Genomic DNA, 26,802 nt, shown 5'->3' on the forward strand with positions numbered 1-26,802 from the left:
ATTATTTCACACTTCTTGTTTGCAAAATGTTAAAGGAGTACTTTAATTATTTCCACAGCACAATTTCCAAGACTTGAAGTAAGTAGAACCAACTATACTGCTATAAATATTAAATGAGCCAGGTCACTAAAAAAGTAATTGGCTTCTTGAACTGCCTGGTACTGCTCTACTGTCTCTGCTGAGATTTATAATGTTGACTTACTGTACAAGACAGAGAGGGTAATCACTGAGACAGTTTATCCTGAAGCTCCATCTGTCTCTCACCCTCCGACAGTGGGCAAAGAGTGGAATTGTTTTAAGGCAAAATAGGTGTCAGCCTAAATCAGCTTGGACTGCTTCAAGGATAAAAAGGCCAAAAGGGAAAAAAAAAGAGTTTTAATCTATTAAAATTAGATCCAAGGAAAATCTAATACTTCATTCTAAATGTATTTTGTTGTATATCCTTTTCATCTTTTTCTAATTCATCTTCCTCTCTCGCAGTCTCCCTCACTTGCTATCTCCAGGTTTTAGCTGAAATTAAATTGATTTGCATAATGAAAGGAGATCAAATTTTGCTGTACAGAAGTAAAATAGAAATAAAAAGGACTTTCCTCTGAGGGTGGATTGGTATGAGCCACATGAGAAAGGGAGAGGTGAAAGAAAGAAACAATAAAATGCAATTATACAGCTTCAATAAACCCATAATTCTAGCACGTACAAAAATACCCAGATAGGCGGTTCACATTATTTCATTCGACAAAGCTATAAAGACTCATTCAACACTGCAGCAAGCCTTACAACACCACAAATTGTCTAATCACTGGTTTAAAAAAAAAAAAGAAATTAGAATGTCGCCAACCCTAGTGACAGGCTCCACTTTTTAGGTGTTATTACTAATTACATTCCTATTATCATGCTGATGCTTGGCAACCTTCAACAGAAAATCTCATCTAATTGTTCTTTTAGTTGTTGTATCTCTGTTCTGGGTATCATTTTTGAGATGTGGAATTGCTTTTGATTTGTTCATTTGATGCATCCTCACCCAATATTTCCCAAAGATTAAACAGAGCAGAGACGGGTGAAATGGGAAACATTCATAAATACTCCACGGGAAAGTTAGAGGAAGCTTATTTAGTTTATTCAAATTTGGTCCTGTGATTTTTTTTTTTTATAAATATTTTCTTTACGTTAAAAAACAAAACATTGCACTGTGTGGTCTGCATTTCCTCTTTGCCAAATGGATTTCTGATTGATTTTCTTTATGTATCATGCTATCCTTGAGTGCTTTCTTGAGTGAAATCAGCTTTAACTTCAGCCATGACAACATGGCAACATGAGAGCACCTCTAAGGACTGATATTAGGAGATTGTGCTCCAGCAGACCCTTTCTTCTATGCTGACTTTTAGCTAATAGTGTGTTGGGCTCAGTCTTCATGTCTGCTTCCTCTCTATGCTGGAAATACCAGGTGAGCAGAAAGGAGGTGTAAACAATACTTTTTCTTATATAAAAAAATACTGTTCACAACAGTCAGTCTCAAAACTGACACCTTACCGCTGTAGTAAGTCTAGCATCAGTCTAGCATGTCAAAAGAAGACTTTGTAGACATAAATAAATATGGTATTAAATTAATAATATATAATTTTTATATAAAATTATAAAAGGAGCGGTGAAAGCAGATGTTAAGAAGTAAAAAAAAAAGTTCAATCCTCAGATTTGATAATCAATGAGAAATAATATATCTAAATCCTGACTGATGCACTATATTCTGTCAAACTCTTTCAGCAGTAAGATGAAATGGTGTGTAAATGCTGGACATTGTTCAAACATGATTAAGACACCAAAAGTCATACAGTACACGTTTTCCCAATATTTTCTTATTTCAGTTCTATATCTGTGGTCCTAGTCTAGGATTTCCTTAAAAAAGTATGAAGGACCTTCCCAAAGATACAGTCTTTGGTGTGCCTGAGACCCTTCTGTGCCATCTCAGAAAAAAAAAACCTATTTTGTGGGTGAGTGTTTAATCTTTTTTCTCGTCATTCCACCTGCAAGAAATGCTTAGCTACTACTAATAGGAACAGCCACAGGCTAGGACTACAGCTAACAGTCATCAATGAGTTCTTGTTCTCTACTCTTATTGTGGACTCAGTGACTTTTAAGTCACTTGGAGACTGCTTATTTTTTATTTATGTTTATTTATGTACTTCTGCTAACATTGATGTTCAGATATTTTTAAACTATTATGCAAATCAAACATAAATATGACAAATTCAAATAAAAGTTGGACATTTTAGAAGTTACACTTATTTGCTTTTAGCCAATTGTTACATCATGTCTAATTACAACAGTTTAATGCCAGCTGTGCGTTAGCAGATGATAAGCAGTACTTCTGTTTTGTCTCCATCAAGACCTGTACATTATTTATACACAGTATTGGTCAAGTTACTTGAAAAAAGTAATCAGTAACTAATTACCGATTACTTCCCCAAAAAACTAATCCTGTTACTTTACTGATTACTTATTTTCAAAAGTAATTAATTACTTAGTTACTTAGTTACTTTTTAAAAACACGATTTACAACCTGAAGAGGTGATAAAGCGACAGATCTTTCAGCTCAATTCTACTTTTTCTGCATAATCCATCATACAAAATGTAATCAAATGGAAAAGTCCCTTTTTTTTTTTTTTTTTTTTTTTTTGTGTCCCGTTTGGATCTTTAGCCATCAGAATTGTTGTCTTAAGACCAAGAAGGATTTTACCAAGTGGATCATCATGGCCTTGCCATATTGGTCCATTTGATTGACCTTTATTATAATTATGAATTTATTTTATTTTCAGTTGCTACAAACGGGACAGACATGACTGGGGGATAGGACGGGGAGAAAGAATGAAAGAAAGAGAGGGAGAGAAAGAAAACCAAAGGCGAGAAAAGACGGTGAGAAGGGGGGGAAGAAAGAAAAAAAACAAACAAACAAAAAAAAAAACACCTGGGTCACCTGTATGGAGAAAAAAAAACAGAAGAGAAAGCAAACAACAAAGAGCAACATAATAAAAAAAACGGCACCATCACAATAAACTAGCTAGCAGTAGATATCAGTAGATACTAAATAATAAATGATATTGTGCAGCACGCAAGATAGACAGCGGAAAAGTCCCTTTTTAAAACTTGTTTTATTAGTTTTAACCTTTTAACTTTATGCATCAAGCAAAAATTAAATTATATGCAACATTCTCTGACTGGAAGAAATTTGTTTAATATTTAAATCTATTTTCTGCACATTCCAGCACATAAATATATATATATATATATATATATATATATATATATATATATATATATATATATATATATATATATATATATATTGTGTTTACACTCAGTCTTTCAAATAGATGCAAGTAAAACACAGCAGAAAATAAATAACATCAAAGACTAGCGGTCCTGTCGCTCTATTTTCACCTGTAAAGCAGGAGTGGCGTAGGCGGAGGTTTACCCTGGTGCAGGTGAGCTGCAGCGGTCAGTGGAAGAATCCGCGAGTTTCTCTGTGAGTTTCCCATTACATGGTAGCGCACTCGGTGCTTGCTTGGAAGTTTAGGGGGGTTTTTTTGCTGTAAAAAGAAGTTTTCTTCCCACGCACAACAGACACTAATGTTTTTGTCACTTTTTATGGAATCAAACTCAAAATAAGGTCAGTACTTCCAAGCTTTAAACACTGCACGCTCATACTCTCTCCCGCACTTGATATATGATGCACTGTTGATCTGCACACAGCTGTTGTCACGAACGTTGCACTCGCTTACATCACTGTCATGAGACATTCTCGCAAAAAATCACGGTTTTAGTAACGCTGTAACGCAGCGTTCCTACGGGAAGGTAACGGTAATCTAATTACCGTTTTTGCGATAGTAATCCCTTACTTTACTCGTTACCCCCAAAAAGTAATCAGATTACAGTAACGCGTTACAAGTAACACGTTACCGCCCATCTCTGTTTATACATAACTCCTTGTAAAACTTCAGAGAGGCTGGAATGACAAACCATGTGCATGTTTTATAGATTCACTTTTTTTTCCATTAAACCTAACTGCTTCATATTTTAATTAAAAGAAGCAGTGCAGCCACAGGAATGACTGTACTCAGATTCTATTGTCTCTTATTAATGCAAGCACATGTGATCTAATCACTGATTGAGACAGCCGGCTGTCTTTTTTTTTTTTTTTTTTTCTTTTAAAATGACATCAGAAACAGCAGTATGCGACATTACGTGATGGCAGAGCTTCAGTTCATCCTTTGTCTTTTTTTTTTTTTTTTTTTTTTTTTTTTTTTTTAATAAATAGGACAGGGGGAATGAATGAGAGAAAGAGGGGGAGAGAAAGAAAGAAAACCAAAGGGGAGAAGAGACGGTGAGAAGGGGGGGGAAGAGAGAGAGAAAGAAAAAAAAAAAAAAAAAAAAAAAAGAACTCCTGGGTCACCTGTATGGAGAAAAAAAAACAAACAAACAAAAAAAACAAACAGAGGAGACAGCAAACAACAAAGAGCAACATAATAATAGAGAAAACAAAGCACCATCACAATAAACTAGCTAGCCATAGATATCAATATTTACTAAATAATAAACGATATTGTGCAGCACGCAAGATAGACAGCGCACAGTGTGCTTTGAGGTAGCAGCCAAGAAAGCTTTAGTCCGCGTCTGTGAATACCCATGTGTGCATACCTGTGTGGATCAGCATGCTTGCATTCCAAAGGTTTCTCCATGTAATGATCTGCTAGGGAGTGTGGGAGGGCCACAGCCCCGTCCTCCAGGGTGTGAAGCGGGTATGGAGGAGATCAAAACTCCAGACATCCAGAGGCCCCCAGAACACAAGAGACCATGGAAGACCAACAGAGGGGCAGCCGCGCCACTGTTCCAGTAAGAGCTGAGGAGAGTCCCAGATGAGGGCTCGCCCAGCAGCCGCGGAGCAGAAGTCAGGGGGAGTTGCAGTGACGCGCCCGTGAGCTCCGCCGGCCCCCAGCTGCGCCTGAGTGACCGAGCCCCAGGCCGAGAGGCCGGGGGCACCCCACCTCCAAAGGGGCCCGAGCGAGCCCCAGGCCCCAGGCCCCGACAAGCGGCCGCCAAGGAGTGAGCCGGTGTGTACCCGGACGCCCACCCCCAGACACAAAGACAGCCGGCTGTCTTAAGTCTATTGTTGAAATATGCTCTTCAGAAACTCAAGCTCTTTTTTTACTGAAATGACCTTATAACATCTTCTGCTCATGAATAGCAATGAATCATAACAGCATTAATAATGTTTCGGTTTACAAAATCATGGAAATGTTTTATCGAACAGCGCTCATTCACATCAGACACAAAGTGAATCACATACCCAGTACATACCTTTTTCTTTATTGTCGCAGCATCTGTTGTGCCAAAAGCTCTTCAATGGCCACCTTTTGCATATATGTGAAAACAAAATGCTGGTGAGTGTATCAAAATTGGCAGTACAAGTCTTTTTATTATTGTTCAGTACTATTTTTCTTTTATTGTGCACTGAATGCCACTTGAAATGATTAGCCATTGTTGTTTGCTAGTTCTTGTCAGGTCAGTATAAATGTCTGAATAATCAATCAAGAGGGGCAGAATAAAAAATTATATTTTGGAGTCAAACATAAAAACTAAATCATACACCAAAAACTGGGTTCAAAACAACAAAACCAGGTGATTTACAGAGCAGTTCAACAGAAAGCAAAGGCGTCGCAGACACATTTTAAGAAGCACAATAGGACAACTCTACCCTCGCCCTTGACAAATTTCCTACTTTGTCAACCCTGAGTTGAATTACGATCTCTATTTAGAGGACGATTGATCCGACCAGGGCAAGAAATTTTAGAGTACAGTGGGAGAACACTTCTGCATGCAGTGATATATGCTCCATAGGCGTCTTCCTACTATTACATAGAGACTAATACAGTTTAGCTTGAGGCATGAAAGAATGTCTACATCCCTGTGGGAAAAGAAGCTCTTGCTTGAAATACCTCCCAGTAGAGAGATAAAATAGCTGGACAACCATTAATTTATCCATAATTCTTACACTTGAACACTGATGAAGGACTACATGTTCAATAAGACAACTTTTGACAGGGAGGTATAGACCTCTACAGGATGAGCCTTTGTGAAGTGGTGGTTAAATGGCTGCATGGAATAATATTAATATGCAACTTGTGGGGATCGGAGCCTACAGGACTCTGTTGCATGGGGCTTGAAGGGCAAAAGAAATAAAATGTTTTAAATAAAGGTTAAAGGATGATGCCTCATGGGTGGGAGTTCCTACTCAGTCACAAGAGTTTAGCAAATGTGTTGATGTCAGCTATCTCTGTAGACATGGTTGCAGAGGTTGAGTTATCACCAAACAGCACTGGATGAGCCTTAGCAATCACAAGCCAAAGACATCATCATATACAAAGATCTATGGCAGCAGAAAGCCGGTCGGAGCGGGCACGCTCTGTTTTGCATAACTATTTTTAAATCCTTGTAGGACAGGTAGGTATCCCCGACAGAATTTGTTTCCCCTGTGCTGGGAGCACGCAGGAAGTACTGATGTTTTCATTTTGTGAAAAAGGGAAAAATTAGTATCGTTACATTGCCATTCAGTTTGAGGGTTACAACAGAAAATTATATATTTATTGCTCATGGGGTATCAGATGGGATTATTTTAACAAACCATTAACATTTTGGCCGATAACTATTTTTATATTTTTATTCTCTTATAACTTTACTGTATAAAGAGCTAAATTCTCCAAAGTTTCAGGAGTAATGCGTCATAATAAGAAGTGTTTGTGAACTAAAAATCACCAATGTGGGATACTGTTTGTTTGTGATGTACACAGGGGGAACAAATTGTGGCAGGATCAGCCTGATATTATTTGTAACCCACTATAACTTCGTTGTATAAAGAGCTAACATCTCTAGTCATTATAAGAAGTGTTTGTAAACTAAAAATCAACAATGTGGGATACTGTTTGTCCGTGATTTGGCCAGTCCAGCATGTGCTCCCTTGCAGGGGAAACAAATTCTGTCGGGGATACCTAATTTGGCACAACACCGGAACCGCGTAAGCTAGCGCAATAATTTTTTTTGCATATGAAACCAGAGGAGTTGTACTTATATAACGGAGGCGGAAGGCTGGTTTTACTTCCACCGTGGGTTTTGTGAAGGAAACCTTCCTCCAAACGGACAGAGCAGTGGAGCCGCCAAGGGAAAGCACACAAATAAAATGTGTATAATTAAAATATAATTTATTATATTTAAATAGTTAAAAATGTAAAATGAATTAAAACAACCTTGGCCAAGGGGTAACACAATAAAAATCAATAAAACACAACATTAAAAGTCCAGTGGCATCCACCACAATATAAAAGTCACAAAGAACTAAAAAAGTCCAGCGAAGTGATGTAAAAGGGAAACCCAGCGGAGTCCTCGCCTTCCTCCCCGCATTCCGCGTCCTGGTACGCTGAAGAAAGGGAGGGAGCGGCAGTCACTATTCTTTTCGGCAATTTTCATTCAATAAAAGGGGATAAGTCGAAGACTTACCCCGGGTGGGCAGAGCTCTCAACTCCGCCCGCCGCTTCTTTAAAACTGCAAATCGGCACCAGCTGTCTCGCCGCCTCTGCTCTCCCGCAGTGCACAAGCTGGGCTCTCGTTGCTACTGCTGTCCGCCTGTTCGCTCCGCGTCCCTAGTCGCTGGTGCTGTCCGTCCTCCCTTGCCTCTCTGTCGAACTCCTTCCTGTGGTCTGTCAGGTCCTCTTATTGGCTTCTCTGGGATCTCTCGCAGGTGTGATCAGTTTATTATCAGGTAGGGGCGGAGTCTTTCCAGGACAAGTCACCAAATAAATACCATTAAAACATGCAGTAAAACTCAAAAATAACCCAATGTACAATATTAAAACATTAAAAAGGTAAAACACGACAAAAATATGCACAACAAAAAACCTAGGTAACTTGTCTCTCTCCACCCCGTGACACTTACATCTTATGCCATCAGCTTGTCCTAGGTCACGGTTAAGCTTTGCAAATATTGCATAAAAAGCGCTTGCAGGAACAAAAACATAATATTCCAGAAACACGCCGATCCGATCAGCTGTTCCTAACACTTCCCACATTGAAACAGACGTCAGCTCAAACGATCGCATGTCCGCCATTTCCTGCCCGAAACCAGAAGTGACGCCATTTTCGCGGAAAATGTAGTTTTTTACTTGTAGGCCTTAAAAGCCTATACTGGTGTTTTTATAAGTCATGTTTGACTTTATGCTTTTCTGAATAGTTGCTGGGATGCTTAGAACTCATATTGCACTGCTTAAAATAGTTTATTTTGATGTTTTCTTTGCAAATTTGCATCATAGGATTGTTTTTCGTTTTTCCTGCAGTATACAGGGAGTGCAGAATTATTAGGCAAGTTGTATTTTTGAGGAATAATTTTATTATTAAACAACAACCATGTTCTCAATGAACCCAAAAAACTCATTAATATCAAAGCTGAATGTTTTTGGAAGTAGTTTTTAGTTTGTTTTTAGTTTTAGCTATTTTAGGGGGATATCTGTGTGTGCAGGTGACTATTACTGTGCATAATTATTAGGCAACTTAACAAAAAACAAATATATACCCATTTCAATTATTTGTTTTTACCAGTGAAACCAATATAACATCTCCACATTCACAAATATACATTTCTGACATTCAAAAACAAAACAAAAACAAATCAGCGACCAATATAGCCACCTTTCTTTGCAAGGACACTCAAAAGCCTGCCATCCATGGATTCTGTCAGTGTTTTGATCTGTTCACCATCAACATTGCGTGCAGCAGCAACCACAGCCTCCCAGACACTGTTCAGAGAGGTGTACTGTTTTCCCTCCTTGTAAATCTCACATTTGATGATGGACCACAGGTTCTCAATGGGGTTCAGATCAGGTGAACAAGGAGGCCATGTCATTAGTTTTTCTTCTTTTATACCCTTTCTTGCCAGCCACGCTGTGGAGTACTTGGACGCGTGTGATGGAGCATTGTCCTGCATGAAAATCATGTTTTTCTTGAAGGATGCAGACTTCTTCCTGTACCACTGCTTGAAGAAGGTGTCTTCCAGAAACTGGCAGTAGGACTGGGAGTTGAGCTTGACTCCATCCTCAACCCAAAAAGGCCCCACAAGCTCATCTTTGATGATACCAGCCCAAACCAGTACTCCACCTTGCTGGCGTCTGAGTCGGACTGGAGCTCTCTGCCCTTTACCAATCCAGCCACGGGCCCATCCATCTGGCCCATCAAGACTCACTCTCATTTCATCAGTCCATAAAACCTTAGAAAAATCAATCTTGAGATATTTCTTGGCCCAGTCTTGACGTTTCAGCTTGTGTGTCTTGTTCAGTGGTGGTCGTCTTTCAGCCTTTCTTACCTTGGCCATGTCTCTGAGTATTGCACACCTTGTGCTTTTGGGCACTCCAGTGATGTTGCAGCTCTGAAATATGGCCAAACTGGTGGCAAGTGGCATCTTGGCAGCTGCACGCTTGACTTTTCTCAGTTCATGGGCAGTTATTTTGCGCCTTGGTTTTTCCACACGCTTCTTGCGACCCTGTTGACTATTTTGAATGAAACGCTTGATTGTTCGATGATCACGCTTCAGAAGCTTTGCAATTTTGAGACTGCTGCATCCCTCTGCAAGATATCTCACTATTTTTGACTTTTCTGAGCCTGTCAAGTCCTTCTTTTGACCCATTTTGCCAAAGGAAAGGACGTTGCCTAATAATTATGCACACCTGATATAGGGTGTTGATGTCATTAGACCACACCCCTTCTCATTACAGAGATGCACATCACCTAATATGCTTAATTGGTAGTAGGCTTTCGAGCCTATACAGCTTGGAGTAAGACAACATGCATGACGAGGATGATGTGGACAAAATACTCATTTGCCTAATAATTCTGCACTCCCTGTATAAAAATTGGTGTATCTCAAAAATAAAACTATGAAGACACTCAAAATAAATTTCCTGTTGTTATAAACTATTTTTTTTAGTTTTGAGGGATAAACCTCTTAAATTTCTCCAAGTAGAAATATATGTAAAAAAACAAAAACAAAAACGATTTTCTATTTTTTTGTAGTTTATTGCACTTTTTTGCAATTTATGTAGTTACTATGGACTTAATGCATACATATTATTAAAATATGGGCTATAACAGTTGTAATGATGTATAGCAACTTGAAATGCTCCCAAAAATGGCACTACAGCATGTAAAAATATAAAGTAAGCTCTGGCGGCCTTGGTTCTATGGTAGGTCTTGAAGGCACCTTTAACCTGAGTAAACTTGGTAGTTGGTTTGTCTGGGTTGCCAGAAATAAGAAAGAATGAGCATGAAATTTCTGCATTGGAGAGATATATTATTATCTGACTATACCATCCAGTTGACACATTTTACTTAAAATCACTGGTACACTGTACTCCATACAGTGACACACAATCCCAATAATTTGCACACAAGCAAAATGTTGAATTTATAAGGAAAACCAATTTCTTTTTAAAGCACCTTTTTAATTTTTTAAATGCTTTGTAGTATAAAACATAATAAGCTACTAGATGATAATCACAAGAATCTTAAGCTTTGATTCTGATGGAGAGTTGGTGTAGGAGTGAAGTGAAATGAAAACTGTTTAAAAAGTTTAGTAGAACTGTTGCTGTTAAATTCAGTACAACAGAAATCACAATTACTGGCATAATTACTCAGTTGAAGTTATAAAAAGCACTTGAATTACACAGTCACTATCTGGTCAAAAATGACATAAAGATTAATGACTGAGGATTTAACGGAAATAGAACTGAAAAAACTCATCAGTTATCTAGATTTAATTACATTTAAAAAGTGTTCATTGCTTTTGAAATTTGTGTTATTTTTTGAAGCTTAAAACATGTGATGATATAAATGCACAGCAGTAGAAAAACTATACTTTCAATAATCATTGCATGTGAAAGGGGAAGATGTTACCGACAGCACCAGAAAAAGTCCCACAGCTAAGATTCCCACAAGGACACTGAACTTCACAGTTTAATATGCAAGAATGATATATAAATATGACAACGTGAAGCATTTTCTTACATTATTAATGCACTTGTTTGTAACTTGAGTCAGTTTTTAGAGTACCATTTATGGAAATTCAATCAAAACTTTTGTTATTGTATTTATGTGTTTATTTAAAGACTGCTTTGCAAATTGGTTGAAAGGTGGCATGTTTAAAATAAGCATGCACAGAGATATCAAAAACTACAAATCACGAGAAGAACACAGGAACGGACAAAACCAATGACTTTGTTTTTAAAAAAGCAGAATGTTTGTCTGCATGTTTGATTTAATATATAACTGAGATGGGAGGCGATTCCTCAGAGCCATTAACCCTGAATTGAAGACGACGGGAGAAGACAAAGAAGATTACATTGGCTCTGATGTGCTTGATCCTATTCAGAAATGCATTATTTCTAAATGATAGTGAACTTGGAGTTGTATTCCATAGAGTGGAATTCATCAATTTAGGTAATCGTTAATAGTTTGTATGATAAAATCCGCTTCGTGAAATAGAACAAGAATCTAGAAGTGAAATTTGCAGAAAACCTTTGAACCAGAAATGTGGTGTGGGATTAAGTATTAATTTATTGACTATAAAAAAAACCTATTTATTCATTTGTTTTTGCTTTTTTTTTTGACAGATGTTTTTTATACACTTGAGAGCATTAGCATACAGGTTTTTTTTAGCACTTAAATGTTAATTTCTTGTGCTTGAAAGCTCTGAAATAATAAATCCCATAACACGTTGTATGTAAAAAGTCTGTATAGTGCCAGTCTTATCTATAGTTCACAGGGAGATGTCCTCCTTTATTTAAACTGACATAACATGTGGCGGAATACTTAAATCTAATAACACACAGGCAACGTCGGATCAGCTGTCTGCTACACAGCCAATGTACAGTGACTTACAGAGGAGTCGTCATTGACCAGTAAATCAGATCTGCACACTGACTCACTGCTGCAAAGACAATTGGCAGGTGCAGCTTTTAATACAATCTTAATCTGCAGTATCTTTGAAAAAAAAATGCTTGTTGGTGTAAGTGACCGACTAGCTCATTTCCTGGCCATGAAGCACAGCTGTTTCTGTTAAAGCTGTGCCATGCGTTATTGCTGTAGTCGGTCCGTCACGGGCACCAATGCCAATATATACACTGTATGTATCAGTCTGATGTTAGCACGTTGTAACAAAACAACAGTATTTGAATTCAAATGAATAAGAATGTGTAAACTCATATCCTCAGTTTTGAAATCTGTTTGTCTCATCACTTAACCCATAAGCTTTCATCCAATGACACTAACAAATGAAAAGATGACTTTGCTTAGGTAAAATATACTTTAGACACATCTTACCACGTGGTGTCACTAAATGGTCAGAGTTTTGTACAGTCTTTAGGAGCCTTGAATGATCGACTGGTTGCTGGCAATGGTTGCTAGAAGCTGCTGGCTCTTGCTGGGTTGCTGCACCAAAAAGCTAGTAAGTGCTTTGGTTGCTGGCAGGTTCCCATAGTATTTCATGTTTGTCTGCAAATACTTACTAACTACAAGCCAAGCAGTAGTAAAACTGGGAAAAATGTGTTTCAAACTGGAAGTTGAGAAGTGTTTTTACCTCCTTCCCTACCTGGTGGTTTCCAGGGGATTGCTGACTGATAGGCTGGCCTGGGTGATTGGGGCATCAACAATCATCTTCAGCCTGTATGGTAGTGGTTGACAGATTGTCGTTATTCACTTTATTCACCTGACCTTACATTTTTAGACATCCAAAATGGTGACCAAATGAATGTCACAGTGGTCATGTGTTTGCATAACCTTAATAGACTCCAGTCAAAATAGACACTACAGACAACAATAAGTCTTTCAAAACCATTACTTGTAAAGTGTTTTTCAGTTTAACTTTCTGTATTAACCTCTCCCTGGATTTAGTGATTTTATTCTTATTTTACTGTTTTCAAGATGTTTTAGAAGAGCAGTGTTGTGTGGGTGGGTGTTTAACCCACTATTAATTAATGTGCAGGAAGGACAATGACAAGGGTACATTATTGACTCATCTCCACAACTTCCACTCTATGTTTGTTACGAATGTTTAAAGAGCTCTAAGTGTGTGTCTGACTGAGGCCAGGGCTGGCTGAGCCACATCAATGACTGTATAAATATATGTTTTCTACAGTCAGTGAGCTACACACACATGCAGAGCAAAGAAGCCACACCAGACAGGATGAAGGAGGTCTGAAAATATTAATTTGTGCTTTTGAATGTAACGGTCCTGAAACATTTGGAAAATAATGTTGATTTTTCTGTTTCAGTGCTTTGGTCTTGCTAATGCTCTTGTCATTCACTCTTGTTCAACCATAGCTTTTATTTAGCCAGAAAGGAATGGTAGTGTTTAATATGTTTACCATCTGTCACTATAATTGCTGCATATCAAACATTTCTCTGAGAAAATACCTACACATGAATGCATATCTGAAAAATAAACCTTTCTATACCAAAATAAAAAATAAAAAATTAACAAGCGCTTCAGGCTGACCTAATTCACCTGACTAACATTTTAAAACGCTTTCACATCCTTGGACGTAAAACAATGTCATTCTGTTGATAATGCTGCTCTTGGACAAGGTCTATATGCACAAGGTGTCCTTTGGCAATGGTGCACAGCCAATATTAGACACAAGATATTATTAGACATTAGGCAGAGATAACATCTTTTAAAGAGCAATAAAACCCTTATTAGAAGGTCAGAGGGGGTAGAGAGGAAGTAAGCTGGAACTTTCAGAGCCAGGAGATCACAGTTTGTGTCCCTTTTGGGAGTTCTGTGTTTTGCACTGTACCTGGTTAGTTTCAGATACTGAAAGCTGCTTTACAAAAAGATCATAGCTTAGGTTAAAATATGCCCCTTGACAACAGTAACTCTGCATGTTGTAAAAAGAAACACCCCTTTCATTTAAATGTGACGAGATGGGAGCAAGACACCTGTTTCCCTATTGCCATAAAGAGACCTTCTGTGTATCTGTGAGACACCAGCAGCTTTGATAAAATGGCAGAAACAGATGAAAACACGAATGACTCGATTTATAGGTAGCGGGATCATGACCGCCCAAAGAAATCAAAAACAAAGGATGGAAAAAAAAACAGGCAGTAGAAACCTGCTAATTCTTTGAGGGATGCATTACATCTTGCTTGTTGGAAATTTTTAGGTAATAGTTATTTTGAATTAGACCACTGTAGATCTTTAACACAATGCAAATTAATTAATAAATAAATCATGGAATCATTGAATAAGGCACAAATAATCTCTCCAGGCTTTACTGAGCTTTACTGCCTCCTCAGGACTCGTCGCTGGCTACTGCACACATTTATTTCTTCATGAGCCAGTGCACAACCTCTGATCCTCTAGCAGGGCTGTGTTTACTTATCTAAGACTTAAAATCAAAAGATGGGGTAACTGGGATTTTTCCCATTAGGACCTTTGTATAAGATAGTGGACTCTGCCCAAGGACCTCAGGCATTGCCAGAATCAATATTATCTTAATGTTTTTTAAAAAAGTACACATTTTTATGTGATGGTGGCAGTGTTGCCTCAAACTGAAAATGAATTATTTGAGAATAATGTGCTTTTCACTGTGGAGTCTGTGTGTTATCCACTGTCCTGCTTGGGTTTCTTCCCACAGTCCAACAGCACGCAGGTATGCTGAACCAGATTTATTCATGGCCCCTTTTCTATATGATTTAGACCTGTGGCAAACCTGTCCAGATTGCAGCCTGCCTCACCCCAAATGTTTGCTGTCAATGATTTTTCTCTTTCAGAACCTGAAGCAGAATAGAAAATGGATGTAATTAGATTTTTTTTAGTATCATTTTTTATACTCATGATGTCTTGTGTGTTTTATCTGACAAAGCTTTTAATTAATTTTAATTCTGAGCTTTGAATATGCTATACAAATAAATGGGAGCCTTGTTTTTGATTCAGATTTGTACTGAATGATTTCATTGCAGACCCAGGTAAAGCGCTGTCACACAAGCGTGAGAGAAAAGTCATGGTCATTATCTAATCTTTGAATGAAACGCTTCTCTGCCCATGGAAAAGGTGTCATTTTGTGAAGAAAAAGACATACAATTTTCTATCCGAGTCCAGTTTTTGTAAAGAGTGAGTGGCCATCTATCTATTGTACTCATCTCATTTTATTAATTCACCTTGTCAGAGTGCTGCATTTGTAGTCTGGTTTGCTTATGCAGTGTACTTGCACTGCATTTTAGCTAAATGAATTTGTTTTTACACTGCTGAAGGTGAAAGCTTTGTTTTTAATGCCTGAGAAAAAAAAACACTCAAAAAAAAAACTAATGCTATTCAGCTATTAGGCTATGTGTGATTGATATTTTCAGCAGCGCACATTCATATTTCCCCAATGTTTAATCAATTGTCATTACCCAGCCAAGTACAAAGAGAAGAGGATATTTAATTTGCACACAGCTATCCCCCTGGAGAACTGTCAATCACCAGCCATCTATCTACATAACTAATGACTGGCCTCATGCTGCCCTTGGAGTTGGGGGGATATTCTGATTTATGGCAATGCATTCATATGTTCACATGTTCAGGTCATCACTGCATATTGACACTTTCCTAGACGGTAACGGAAGATGAATGAAAGGCTCATTTGCATTTTCATGGATGTACAGTTGCAATTGGAGGATCTCATTTCCCCTAAATATGGGCTTACTCTTCAACCTCAGCTTTTACAACATTAGTCACATGACCTCTTTGACTGCAGATTTTGGTCACCTAGACAACATTGTGGTCTACATAGTTTGTTTAAAGGACATTTACATGCAACCCTTCCTTTATGATTGTGAGTAGGGAGCTCATGCTGACCTACATTTGTATAAATCCATCCAGCGTACGACATTTGCTTGTCAGTGAGCAAATGCTTTTAGGCTAAAAGCTATGATTAATAATGAATGGCCAACCACTCCTTGGCACAGATGCACAAATAAATACAAACACTGATGCAGTATGGATCAATACAGTATAATAGAGTACAATGCATATTGATGAAGCCAGGGATGTAAAACGTGATTTAAATTGTGAAATCAATTTGAGTTTCTTCTTTAACATAACTTAATTACTGGTGCACAATTTTTAAAGACTATCCATCCATATGCTAATTACAGAATTTTTCTGTAGTTATTTTTTTGACTGAAATAACTACAGAAAAAAAAAGAGTTGCAACTATTCTGCAACTGCAACAACGTGAAGTCAAGTTGTGCTGCTGATTGTGGCATCACTGCTATACTTGTAAAATAGTGTGGCAGCATATATTTTGTCATGCTGCTGTTACTTTAGTTTTGTAGAATAAAAGTCTAGCTATACCTTTTTTTTGTCGAGCAGTGATGGATGAGTTATGTTTGAAACATAGTTCAATGTCACTTCTTAGCAAACTATGAGTGGATACAGTAGCGCTACTGAAAAAAAACTGACATTTCTTTGAAACCCAGTTATGAAAGGACTTGAATGTGAATCCAAGCCACTGTCTGAAGGGCCATTTTAGCAGCAGGTCAGAAAGATAAAAGCAACTTCATAAACCTCAGCATCCTCTGGTGACTACGACAATTACTGTAGTTTGGCAGAAGGCAGCCAGGAGGGATACACGCTGAGAGGAGAGTCTTTGTTTGGCTGTGGCCTGTCATATGGTCTGTTTGTTTCCATCTACAACTATTCTCTGAATCTACCCCTGGTGTAAACAAAACCTAGCTCCACAATTATTCATAATTCAGCAGACATCTTCAGCAAACAAGTGGCAAACAATAATTAGTAACAGAGATGCTCTATTTACTTTATCTCCGTGATCTCATTTACAAAGCAATTTAGTTTATTGCACCAAGGGAGATGTAGTTTTTACCAAAAAATCAAATATTTATTTAGCTTTTTTTTTTTCATTTTCCATACATTTGCAAGTTAAGGTCAACACTGAAAAGGCTGTGGATACCAGGTGGATGTGACCACTTCCTTAATCACATTATCCCATAAAACTCTTTCTTTAATTAGACATAACCGTTCTTCCCTTACCCCAAAGGAAATAAAATGTCAAAAGGAAAATTAAACATCTCAGGATATGAAATAAACTGAACATATTGTACACATTCACACACAAATCTGGAATAAAGATTGGCTCCCTGTAGGACAAGGCTGGGCATCAGCCAATTCCAGGAAAACTGTCATTTTGTTTTGTCTTAAATCACTGCTGCGGTTTGTGCCTTATTGCCTTAAAAATGGCTGTGGAAAGGATAAGAAATGATTAACACACATTTTTTTCTCAGTTTGTCACCATAAACTCCCCTCCTTTTTTTTATAAATCACTAAAATACAGCAAAAGTGCATCAGTCTTTGCCATTCAGACTAAACTGGCAGCTGTTTTCTTCGGCAGTTCTATTATTCAGTGTGTTGCCTCTGTTCTAGTTTCCTTTGCTTTTCGGATATCTGTTTGAAGTTGGTTATTATTTTACAAAAGTGGTCATAGAAAATAAATAGAAATATTTTCCAGAATGTAATTTTATATGACCCAGATGTCATCTCTTCACTGGTATTGTGTGGACTCCCCTGCTAATGCAGTTCTTCTTTCTTCCATGTTGTGTCGTTTGATTCATGATGTCCTTTTCCCCTCACTTTTTCATTAACACTTTAGCAGAGTTCACTCTTGTAGTTACCATAGTGAGCATGGTATAAATAAATAAATAAATACATAAAAACAAATAAATACATAAATATTTCGGCATCAAATAAATACATGACACTTTACCTTGGCATGGTTTAACCCCACCCATGTAATGCTGACAGTCCGTCTTTTAACTTAAAATAAATGTTCTTCTTTCCTGAGAGAAACAAGCTCTCCCTTTGCACACGGTTAAATAGCAGTTTTAGATATCGCTCATTCTCTTCCTTATTTCATATGATCACCAGAGCTTTTTAATTTAAATCTTAAAACTCTCACACACAAGAAAATACAAACAAGCGTAAAAAAAAAGAAAGCAAAAAAAAAAAAAAAAACCTCTCAAAGTTTTCTCAAAGGAGTTCAAAGTCTGAGACTGGGAATTTTGCTAAAGAGATGGTACTCTGACTTTAATGAGTACATAGACTGGCTCTGATCTCAGTAGCCTGCCAGAGGGTGAGAAGGGGAGAGAGATAAGTAGGAGGAAGAAGAGGGTGTTTAAAAGTGTCTCTGCTGAGAAGAAGCTGTGCTAGGACCTTTCCTCCTCAGGGTTTCCTGGTGCGTAGTAGCCTGCCAGTTGCCTGAAGCGTGGTCCCCATTCGCTGAGATAGGAGAAATCCTGTTCTGAGGTGGTGGACAGTGTATGAATGGAACTTAGCGAAAGCGCCGGTGAACTGGTGCCCTCAAAGGCGTATGTCTGGAAGGAGTCATATGGTGGCACTGACAGGTCAGCATCAGCCTGCTCCACCTTCTTTCGAATGTAGCCTTTGAAAAGGGAAAAGTCTGTTGCTGCCGCAGCAGCTGCCTCTGCGCCACTGCCACCCACTCGTTTAGCTTGTATCCACTGTGGCAGTGAGCGGATGTCTGGGCCAGAGTCACAGCTCTTGGCCTCTGGAAAGTCATAGAGGTTCCTCAGAGCACTCATGTCATATGCCTGAGTGTCCTGCTCCCCTCCACCCTCATCGTTGTACTTGATGACGTTATCCCTCATGTCCTCCTCGTCCTCTGTCATCCTCTGGCCCTTCCTGTGGCGTTTCAGGGTTAGAATCAGCAAAACAAGAACTGATGGACAGAGAGAGAGAGAGAACAAGAAAGTGAAAAGAGACGATATTTGTAATTCTACATTAAAATAACATATTCAATTCAATTCAGTGAATAGATTTTAAGACAAACACAAAAACACATATATCCACAAACGTTCCCACACATGAATTCTCGTGCTTTGGTAAAACACAGATAAAAAGGTTCTCATTTACAGGTTTCTCATCACACAGAGGCTTAAACATATTGCATGCAAAAAGTGAATCCCTTTGACATTTTGTGATGAAAAAACACATAAAATGCCTACAGATTCAGGCCCTTTTTTAAAAAAAAAAAAATCCTATCAGTCTGTTAATCTGACTGTCAAACTGTCATCTCCGAGCATGAAGTAAGGAGAGCCTTCAAGAGAGTGAACACCAGGAAAGCAGCAGGACCAGATGGCATCCCAGGTCGTATCCTAAGAGACTGCGCATACCAGCTAGCTCCTGTGTTCACTGAGATATTCAACATCTCTTTATCTCAGTCGGTGATCCCCACATGCTTCAAAGAGTCCATCATTGTTCCTGTCCCGAAGAAACCCCACCCTGCTTCTCTCAATGACTATCGCCCTGTAGCCCTCACCTCAGTAGTGATGAAGTGCTTTGAACGCCTGGTCAGAGACTTCATCATTTCTTCACTACCAGACACACTGGACCCACTACAGTTCGCTTACCGTCCAAATCGTTCCACAGACGATGCCATCTCTCATCTCCTCCACACATCACTCACTCACTTGGACACTAGAAGGGGGAATTATGTTAAAATGCTCTTCATAGACTACAGCTCTGCATTTAACACCATAATTCCCTCCACACTCACCACCAAGCTGGAGCATCTGGGACTCAGCTCATCTATGTGTCAGTGGATCTCCAACTTCCTAACTGGCAGACCACAGGCAGTAAGGATGGGCGGACATGTCTCAGCCTCCACCACTCTCAGCACTGGAGCCCCCCAGGGGTGTGTTCTGAGCCCCCTGCTGTACTCTTTGTACACATATGACTGTGTGGCCACTACCAGCTCCACCACCATCATCAAGTTTGCTGACGACACCGTCGTGGTGGGCCTGATCTCTGATAACAACGAGACGGCCTACCTGAAGGAGATTAGGAATCTGGAGAACTGGTGCCAGAGGAACAACCTCCTTCTAAACGTCAGTAAGACAAAGGAGCTGATAGTGGACTTCAGCACTAAGCAGGAGAGGAACTACCAGACCCCCGTCATCAACGAGTGCCCAGTGGAGAGAGTGGACAGCTTCAAATACCTCGGAGTTCACATCACGCAGGACCTGTCATGGTCCTGTCACATCAACACCGTGGTGAAAAAGGCCCGACAGCGTCTCTACCACCTCAGACGCTTGAGAGACTTCCAACTGCCCTCCAAGGTGCTCAGGAACTTTTACTCGTGCACCATAGAGAGCATCCTGGCGGGAAACATCTTAACCTGGTTCGGGAACAGCACCATGCAGGACAGACGAGCTCTACAGAGGGTTGTGCGGTCAGCTGAGCGCACCATCCGCTCCGAGCTCCCTGACCTGCACTCAATCTACAGCAGGCGGTGCTGGACCAAGGCCAGGAAGATCGTGAAGGACCTCAGCCATCCCAACAACAGACTGTTCTCTCTGTTGAGGTCAGGAAAGCGATTCCGCTCCCTGAAGACCAACACAGAGAGACTGAGGAGGAGCTTCTTCCCGCAGGCGATACGGTCTCTCAATCACACCACCACACAGTACTGACCCACACATATGGTTCTTACACACACACTGGACTTTCTGGACTTTGGTTTTGCACAACACTGGTCACTATATTCTTCATTTCCGGTTAATACTTGTACAGCTGCTGTTATTGTGTATATATTTATTTATATTTAGATTTCTTCATACATTCTTATATAGTTCTATATTGTGTATTTTGTTGTACAGTTATTTTATTTTCAACTTTAATTTATATATTTATCTTTATCTTATTCTTCCCAGTTAAATTTACCCTTCATTCTAATTTGTGTTGTACAGTTATTTCATTTTTAACCTTAATTTATATTTTATTCCTTCCTAGTTAAATTTACCCTTTTTAATTTTTCATATTTATTTCCTATCTTATTCATAGCCTTTTCCTTTTTTGTTCTCTTTAGGTCACGAGCAGTTGTCCAAGCATTTCACTACATATCGTACTGTGTATGACTGTGTACGTGACAAATAAAATTTGAATTTATTTAATTCTTTCGCATCTTCAACCCATCTGGATTGTCCACTTCATCTTAAACAGTCTTTTTCAGCCATCTGCTAACTCACCGCCGGTGGCTAGGGTCCTTGCAGTCTAGTCTACCTCCCCTTCATCTGGGGTTTCATTCTATGATGTTGCTTTTCATCTGAGTAAAATGCTTCTATTTTGCATGCTCAGGTTTCTGCAATAAATTCCGCTTGTTACTTGTTCTCTTTCTCCTTACTGAGCTAAATGTGTATGTCGAGCATACACTGCACATGATGGATTTGCAAGTGCTTTCCATAGGAAAGTTTCTAAATACACCCATAGTAACTTTGATTTCACCTCTCGGGGCAAAGGCACCGCAGGGGAAGATAATATATTATCAAGTTTTACATTTCAAATGCATGAGCATTGATTTTTCAACATCTTGATTGCCTCGCTCAGAAATATGATTCAAAAGGCTTAATGGAGACCAATCTGTATATCAATACTCATCCAAGTCAAGTGAAAGTAAGAGTTTTTGTTTCTTCAGCTAAGAAATTGAGGAGACCACTCAGAAAGAGAGATAAATGCTTAAAAGTCTTGATTAAAAAGAATTGTGATAGATCCTGTTATGGACTAATGAGATGAGAGGAAAACAAAGGCTGTATGCACAGATAAATCAATCTGGCTTCAATTTCAGCTTAGTTGTTTTAATTACTGCCTTCATTTGTGATTAGACAAGTCTCACTTAGCTCAGACACCCACCCTCTAACTTCGTCATCCCTCCTCAGGGCTGCACTTTTCCCTCTGAAACTTCCACCAGATTTGTCTCAGATTTGCAACAACATTAAATGTCATTTACAGTGATGGTAAAAACTTATTAGAGCCAGTTATTAATGAATGATGCACACTGGGGAGTGTGACAAAGATAATGAACAACTCAATTTTGAGTAGTGGGATAAACAGCAATCTAGCTGCTCTTTGATCAGGTTATTAGCAAAGAAGAATGTGCAAAGGGATTTTTCTACAGTGCATAGTAAATACTCTGAAAGACAAGGATAAAAGTACTTTATTCTGATGTGCCTGTCAATACGATTGTACTAACATTCATTTATTAAAATAAAAGGAGAAAAAAATCTACTGTAGATCAAAAACTGAACTGTACAACAGCATCAAAACAGCTTCTGACTCACTTCCTTGGTATTTTGTTATCGTAATGCACATTCGTTGTTGTTGTTGTTTATTTTTGTTCATGAAAAACGATGGTCTTTCGCTTCTGAGGGCCATATTTCACAAAAACCAGATTATAAATGGCAGCACTGTCCTGATTCACATAACACTGCCAATTGCAAATTGCTGACAAATTGGCAAGTACTACAACACTCTTGCAGGCTCAGAATTGTTTCTGTCTCTAAAATGGAAAGCTAATTATTCTACTCTCCCGTTTTACAATATAATCTCAATAAGGGAAAAGAAGTTGCCTGGCATGTTCTCTAAAATGCTTTGTTGTACCTACAGTATTTTTTTTCCTTTTAGCAGGCACAATAAGCAACAGCTCCAAAGGGATGCCAGTGAAGGGACATTCAGATAGATCATTAAGCAGTACACATCATGCATCTTCTGGAACAGATAGCCTAAAACAGATGCCTACAAGCCCACAGAGATAAAAAGACTATCAATTATAATGGTGCCTGTGCTGTCCTGGATGGCACATATTGTTTGATGCCCTGAACCCAAAATACCCATTCATACATTGTGAAAATGAGCTATAGTGACGTTGTTTCCGAGTCAAAATAGATGGATGTTAGAAATAGGTGCTGTGTACAGGAAATCCATACATGTTAAAGCATGTATATTAATATGCATAAGGGCACGGAAAATGTGACGCTGAAGGTCATATGATTATATTAATAAATATTTCACCTTTCTTCCCATCTCATTTCTTTGTACACCCTACACAACATTAGAATATAATAGTGATGGGATCTATACAACGAGTTGTTGCTGTTCCTGGTAATTGTTTTTCAATTGCTATAAATGCCCTAAAATTCATTTGTAAAGTGAAACACCCAGGGGGTTCATTGCCTACAGAGCTGTGACACAGACTAAAAAGCTTTGCTGATCTTGAATTGGATTTTATTCATCATCTCTGACTGATATGTACAGTTGTTCTCTTCTTACATTGTTTGCTGGGCTCCACTGGGATACGGTGTCTGTAGCCATTGTGTTTATTCTTCTCCTGTATGAATTGGGTAAATTAATTGCCAGGCGGCTGAAGAAAGAGTCACGGTTTGTGGTAAACTGTGGCACACACAGCCATGCATACTAACCAAGCACTAAGACAATTACTCTAAATTCACACTAATGTGAAGAATAATAGGAGGTAGGAAACTATGAACTCCTAGGTGCAGAACAGCCTCCCTTCAGTAAACTGTGTTAAAGAGTATGTGCTATTATGTGGCATTCTGAAGCGAAGATGATCTGATAGCCTCACTTTTCAAAAACCCTCCTAATGGAATTTACCTTTTAGGTATACAGATGCTTGAATTGAAAGCCACTGAAAACATATTTAACTAGGAGATTAGCACGTCTAAATTTCAATTCAACACCATGTACAGAGTTTACTCTTGCAGGAAGCATATGTACCTGCGCATAGCTGTCTCTTATACATACAAAGCTGGTCCCTATGTGTACAGATGTTGCGATAAGCGTTCCTGACAAGACGGTTAATTTACCCTTGGGCTGCGCTGGTTGCCCCCATGCGGGAGTTCATCACAAGCAGATGGGAGGTAATTGGAATAGATGCATGCAGATGCTGCAACGCAGTGAAATGGATTCATCACATCAGGCCTATAAATGAACTGATGGAGGGATTGTTTGTTCGTAAGGTAATTAGGCAGAAATTTGTTTTCATTTTTCTCATCACCCAACAATTGATATAATAGAGGTTGCCCAGTCTCTGGAGAGAGTGCTAGCTTGTTGGTTAGGCAGTCAGAGTGTATATCTGCAAATGTGGGAGAGAGAAGATGATGTGCACACAATAACGTTGAATAGAGAGAATGAATTACATTGCAGTTACTAGGAGTGGAGTTGTTAATCTAGGTTTGCAATTTGTATAGGTGTATAGCATGTTATGTGGTATAGTATGAAAAAGGAAAAGAGGAAAGTGTGCAGCTGAAGTGATACGATTCCTGTCACATGTCCCACTCTAGTGTTGTTATTCACACTACATGATAGTTGTGAAAACAGTGTTTATCCCCCTGATCCTAACCCCTGCAGTCCTGAGATTTGACTGTCCACATGATGACTAGCAGAATGTAGGCGCTTTAACCTAGCATGTCCTTCAGCTTTTTATATGAGGCACATTTACAGGCAAGAGAATGGCACGGATTACTTACACCATCGGAATAAAGAAAAAAACTGCATACTGCTTGTTTTTGTTCACTAAGCCACCCATTAAATAAAATATTTTGTACAGTCTATTTTCATGCACAGAATCGAGGTTTTTAGTAGTTTAAAGGCCATACCCAGGTTTTTCAGGGGGATGCAATGTTGCTCAGAGTACCATAACCACAATACCAGAGAAACATTTTTATAGCCAGCAGAGGTTGCCTTAGATTTGTACACAACATTTTGTTGAGGCTTTTAAAGCCATGATGAATAAATGATGCTCTGCTTTTGAAGTTCACTGCAGTAGATGTCTCAGTTAATGGAGACAGAGTTTTAACAACTCTCATTAGAAAAGCTCTTAAAAGAAATAGTTAGCGATGTTATTCACAGTTGAGTCTGCATAGTGTCACATCATCCATCACTCAATTCCTGTGCAATGTAAAGTGTGTCGAGGAACGAGCGAGGGAAACAAAACACTGTGACAGCGCTGTGGTCTCATGCTGTCACTGTGGAGTGGAGCTCCAACATGTACAGAAGGGGAAAGTGGGAAGGAAACTCATGAAAATTTAAAAAATGGCAATATCAAACATCTCTTAGGGGGTTAGCATATGCATTTATGTGTGCTAGGAGGTGCACATGTGTATGTGTCTCTCTATAAAAATCCAATAATTTCTGGAAAGCCCATTTAAAGCCTCTATTCCAAGTGCTGAGGCTGCTCTTTTAAATGTTTGCTTTCTCAAGACGACTTTCACTTCACTCCCATTCATTCCATCACAGTCTGTGTTCCAGGGATCAAAGTAGCTTGATATTGTTTACAAAACTAGATGTCATCTGTGCCTCTTTCTTCTAGTGAAAGCAGCAACAAAATGTGTTTTTGATCTGTTTTAATGTCTCTCATTTAAGTTTTTAACAAATATGCATTTTCAGTTCAATTATATATGGATTAAATATAAAACTGACCAGTCCAATAAAAGGTAACATGACTGTAGGAATTAATGACAAAAAGGCACTGAGCTTGAATTGATGTCTTTAGGCCCAGCTGTCAACTAGTTGATCCCACTGTGATTCCACTGAATCTCAAAGTAACCATCCCAAACTAAGCATTACAGCAAAAAAGCAAACGAATGAATCCATACAAAAATTCAACATACAGCAATACATTCATCTTCCATGCATTTATAAGAACATTCACTTGCTTACCTATTAGTATAAGCATGCACACCAGTAATGCTATAAGTGCCCCAGGACTGAGAGCTGCACTCATTACATAGGCTGTGGCATTGCAGGACTGGATGGCTCCATCTGCATTATAAAACATAAAAGGAGCATTTACTTTGCAAATTCAACACAAGCAGTTTGTCAAAGCCTCATCTTGTAAAGAAAATGTCTTTTATCATGTATATATTATGATTTTAAGAGTGGGAAATCTCTGTAGAGGACCATTTTGATGCAAATTTATGCCCTTGTGTTATTTTGTTGTTTGGCATGTAGATGACCTTTTAGCACTCCCGCTTCTGCAGAAGGTGACAGTGATGATAATGTTAGTAATGGTGCAGCTCATACAGCAGCACTCACCTGTGTCACAGCCGCAAACACGAATGGTCAGGGTGCCTGTGGAGCTGAGGGAGGGAGGCCCACTGTCAACCACTAGAATAGGCAGGAAGTACACGTTCTGCTCATGGCGGTTAAAGCCTGACCGCTGAGTCCGGATGCCAGCTGTGTTGTCTGGGTCAGATATGGGTTGGGATCAGAGAGAAGGTAAAGCAGAGAAACACATATTAGTGTCTTTATGATAAATAATACCATCTATGTCTCCTTGATAGTGTCTAGCTTTTACTAGCCTTCAGTAAATTTCATGGAACTCAAATCAGTAAGTTTATTATCACTGTTGTGGTTTTTTGTCTACTTTGCCCATATGGAAAAGATATACATAAATCTTATAAAGTTTGTATCTGTCTTGTGTGAAACTTGTATGAAAAGCATATAAGAGTGAAAACAGATATAAGATCCCTTGAAAAATTATATAATGAAACTTGTATGTTTTGGATACTTACTAAAACAATGTATGAAAGTAATGAGAAAGTGGCCACTTTCATGAGTAAATCATGTAAGCCTTATATGATTTACTCATGAAAGTGGCCACTTTCATGAGTAATCACATACAAGTTTTTACTATTTCTTTTCCATATGGGTGTACTTACATCTGCACTGAGAAAAGCAGTAAAAGAACTACTTGTAGAAGTGTTGTTCACTCAAACTTAAATAAATGATTATAGTTTTCAAGACTTGAAAGTTGACAATAATTCCAAATAGAAGTAGAAGTAACTCAAGTAGAATAAATAATTTTAGTCGGTGCACAGTCCAAGGTTTCCAGATAAAGAATGTCA

The 26,802-nt window shown here is 38.7% G+C and overlaps 1 protein-coding gene across 2 annotated transcripts in view; it reads right to left on the minus strand.

Annotated features, from left to right (window-relative positions):
• Positions 1-16,957: 16,957 nt before the first annotated feature.
• The window catches only part of cdh22 (cadherin 22), a 194,670-nt gene continuing 184,825 nt past the window's right edge, over positions 16,958-26,802 (minus strand). For both annotated transcript variants that reach the window (XM_076884303.1, XM_004547639.4), the window contains 3 exons: positions 25,991-26,140; positions 25,616-25,717; positions 16,958-18,824 (listed from right to left, as the gene is read on the minus strand). In XM_076884303.1, coding sequence (XP_076740418.1) covers positions 18,292-18,824; positions 25,616-25,717; positions 25,991-26,140 — 785 coding nt within the window. In that variant the 3' untranslated portion in view covers positions 16,958-18,291. The remainder of the gene's footprint in view (positions 18,825-25,615; positions 25,718-25,990; positions 26,141-26,802) is intronic.

This window comes from Maylandia zebra, linkage group LG5 (assembly GCF_041146795.1).
Source record: "Maylandia zebra isolate NMK-2024a linkage group LG5, Mzebra_GT3a, whole genome shotgun sequence".
Lineage (NCBI taxonomy): Eukaryota > Metazoa > Chordata > Actinopteri > Cichliformes > Cichlidae > Maylandia > Maylandia zebra.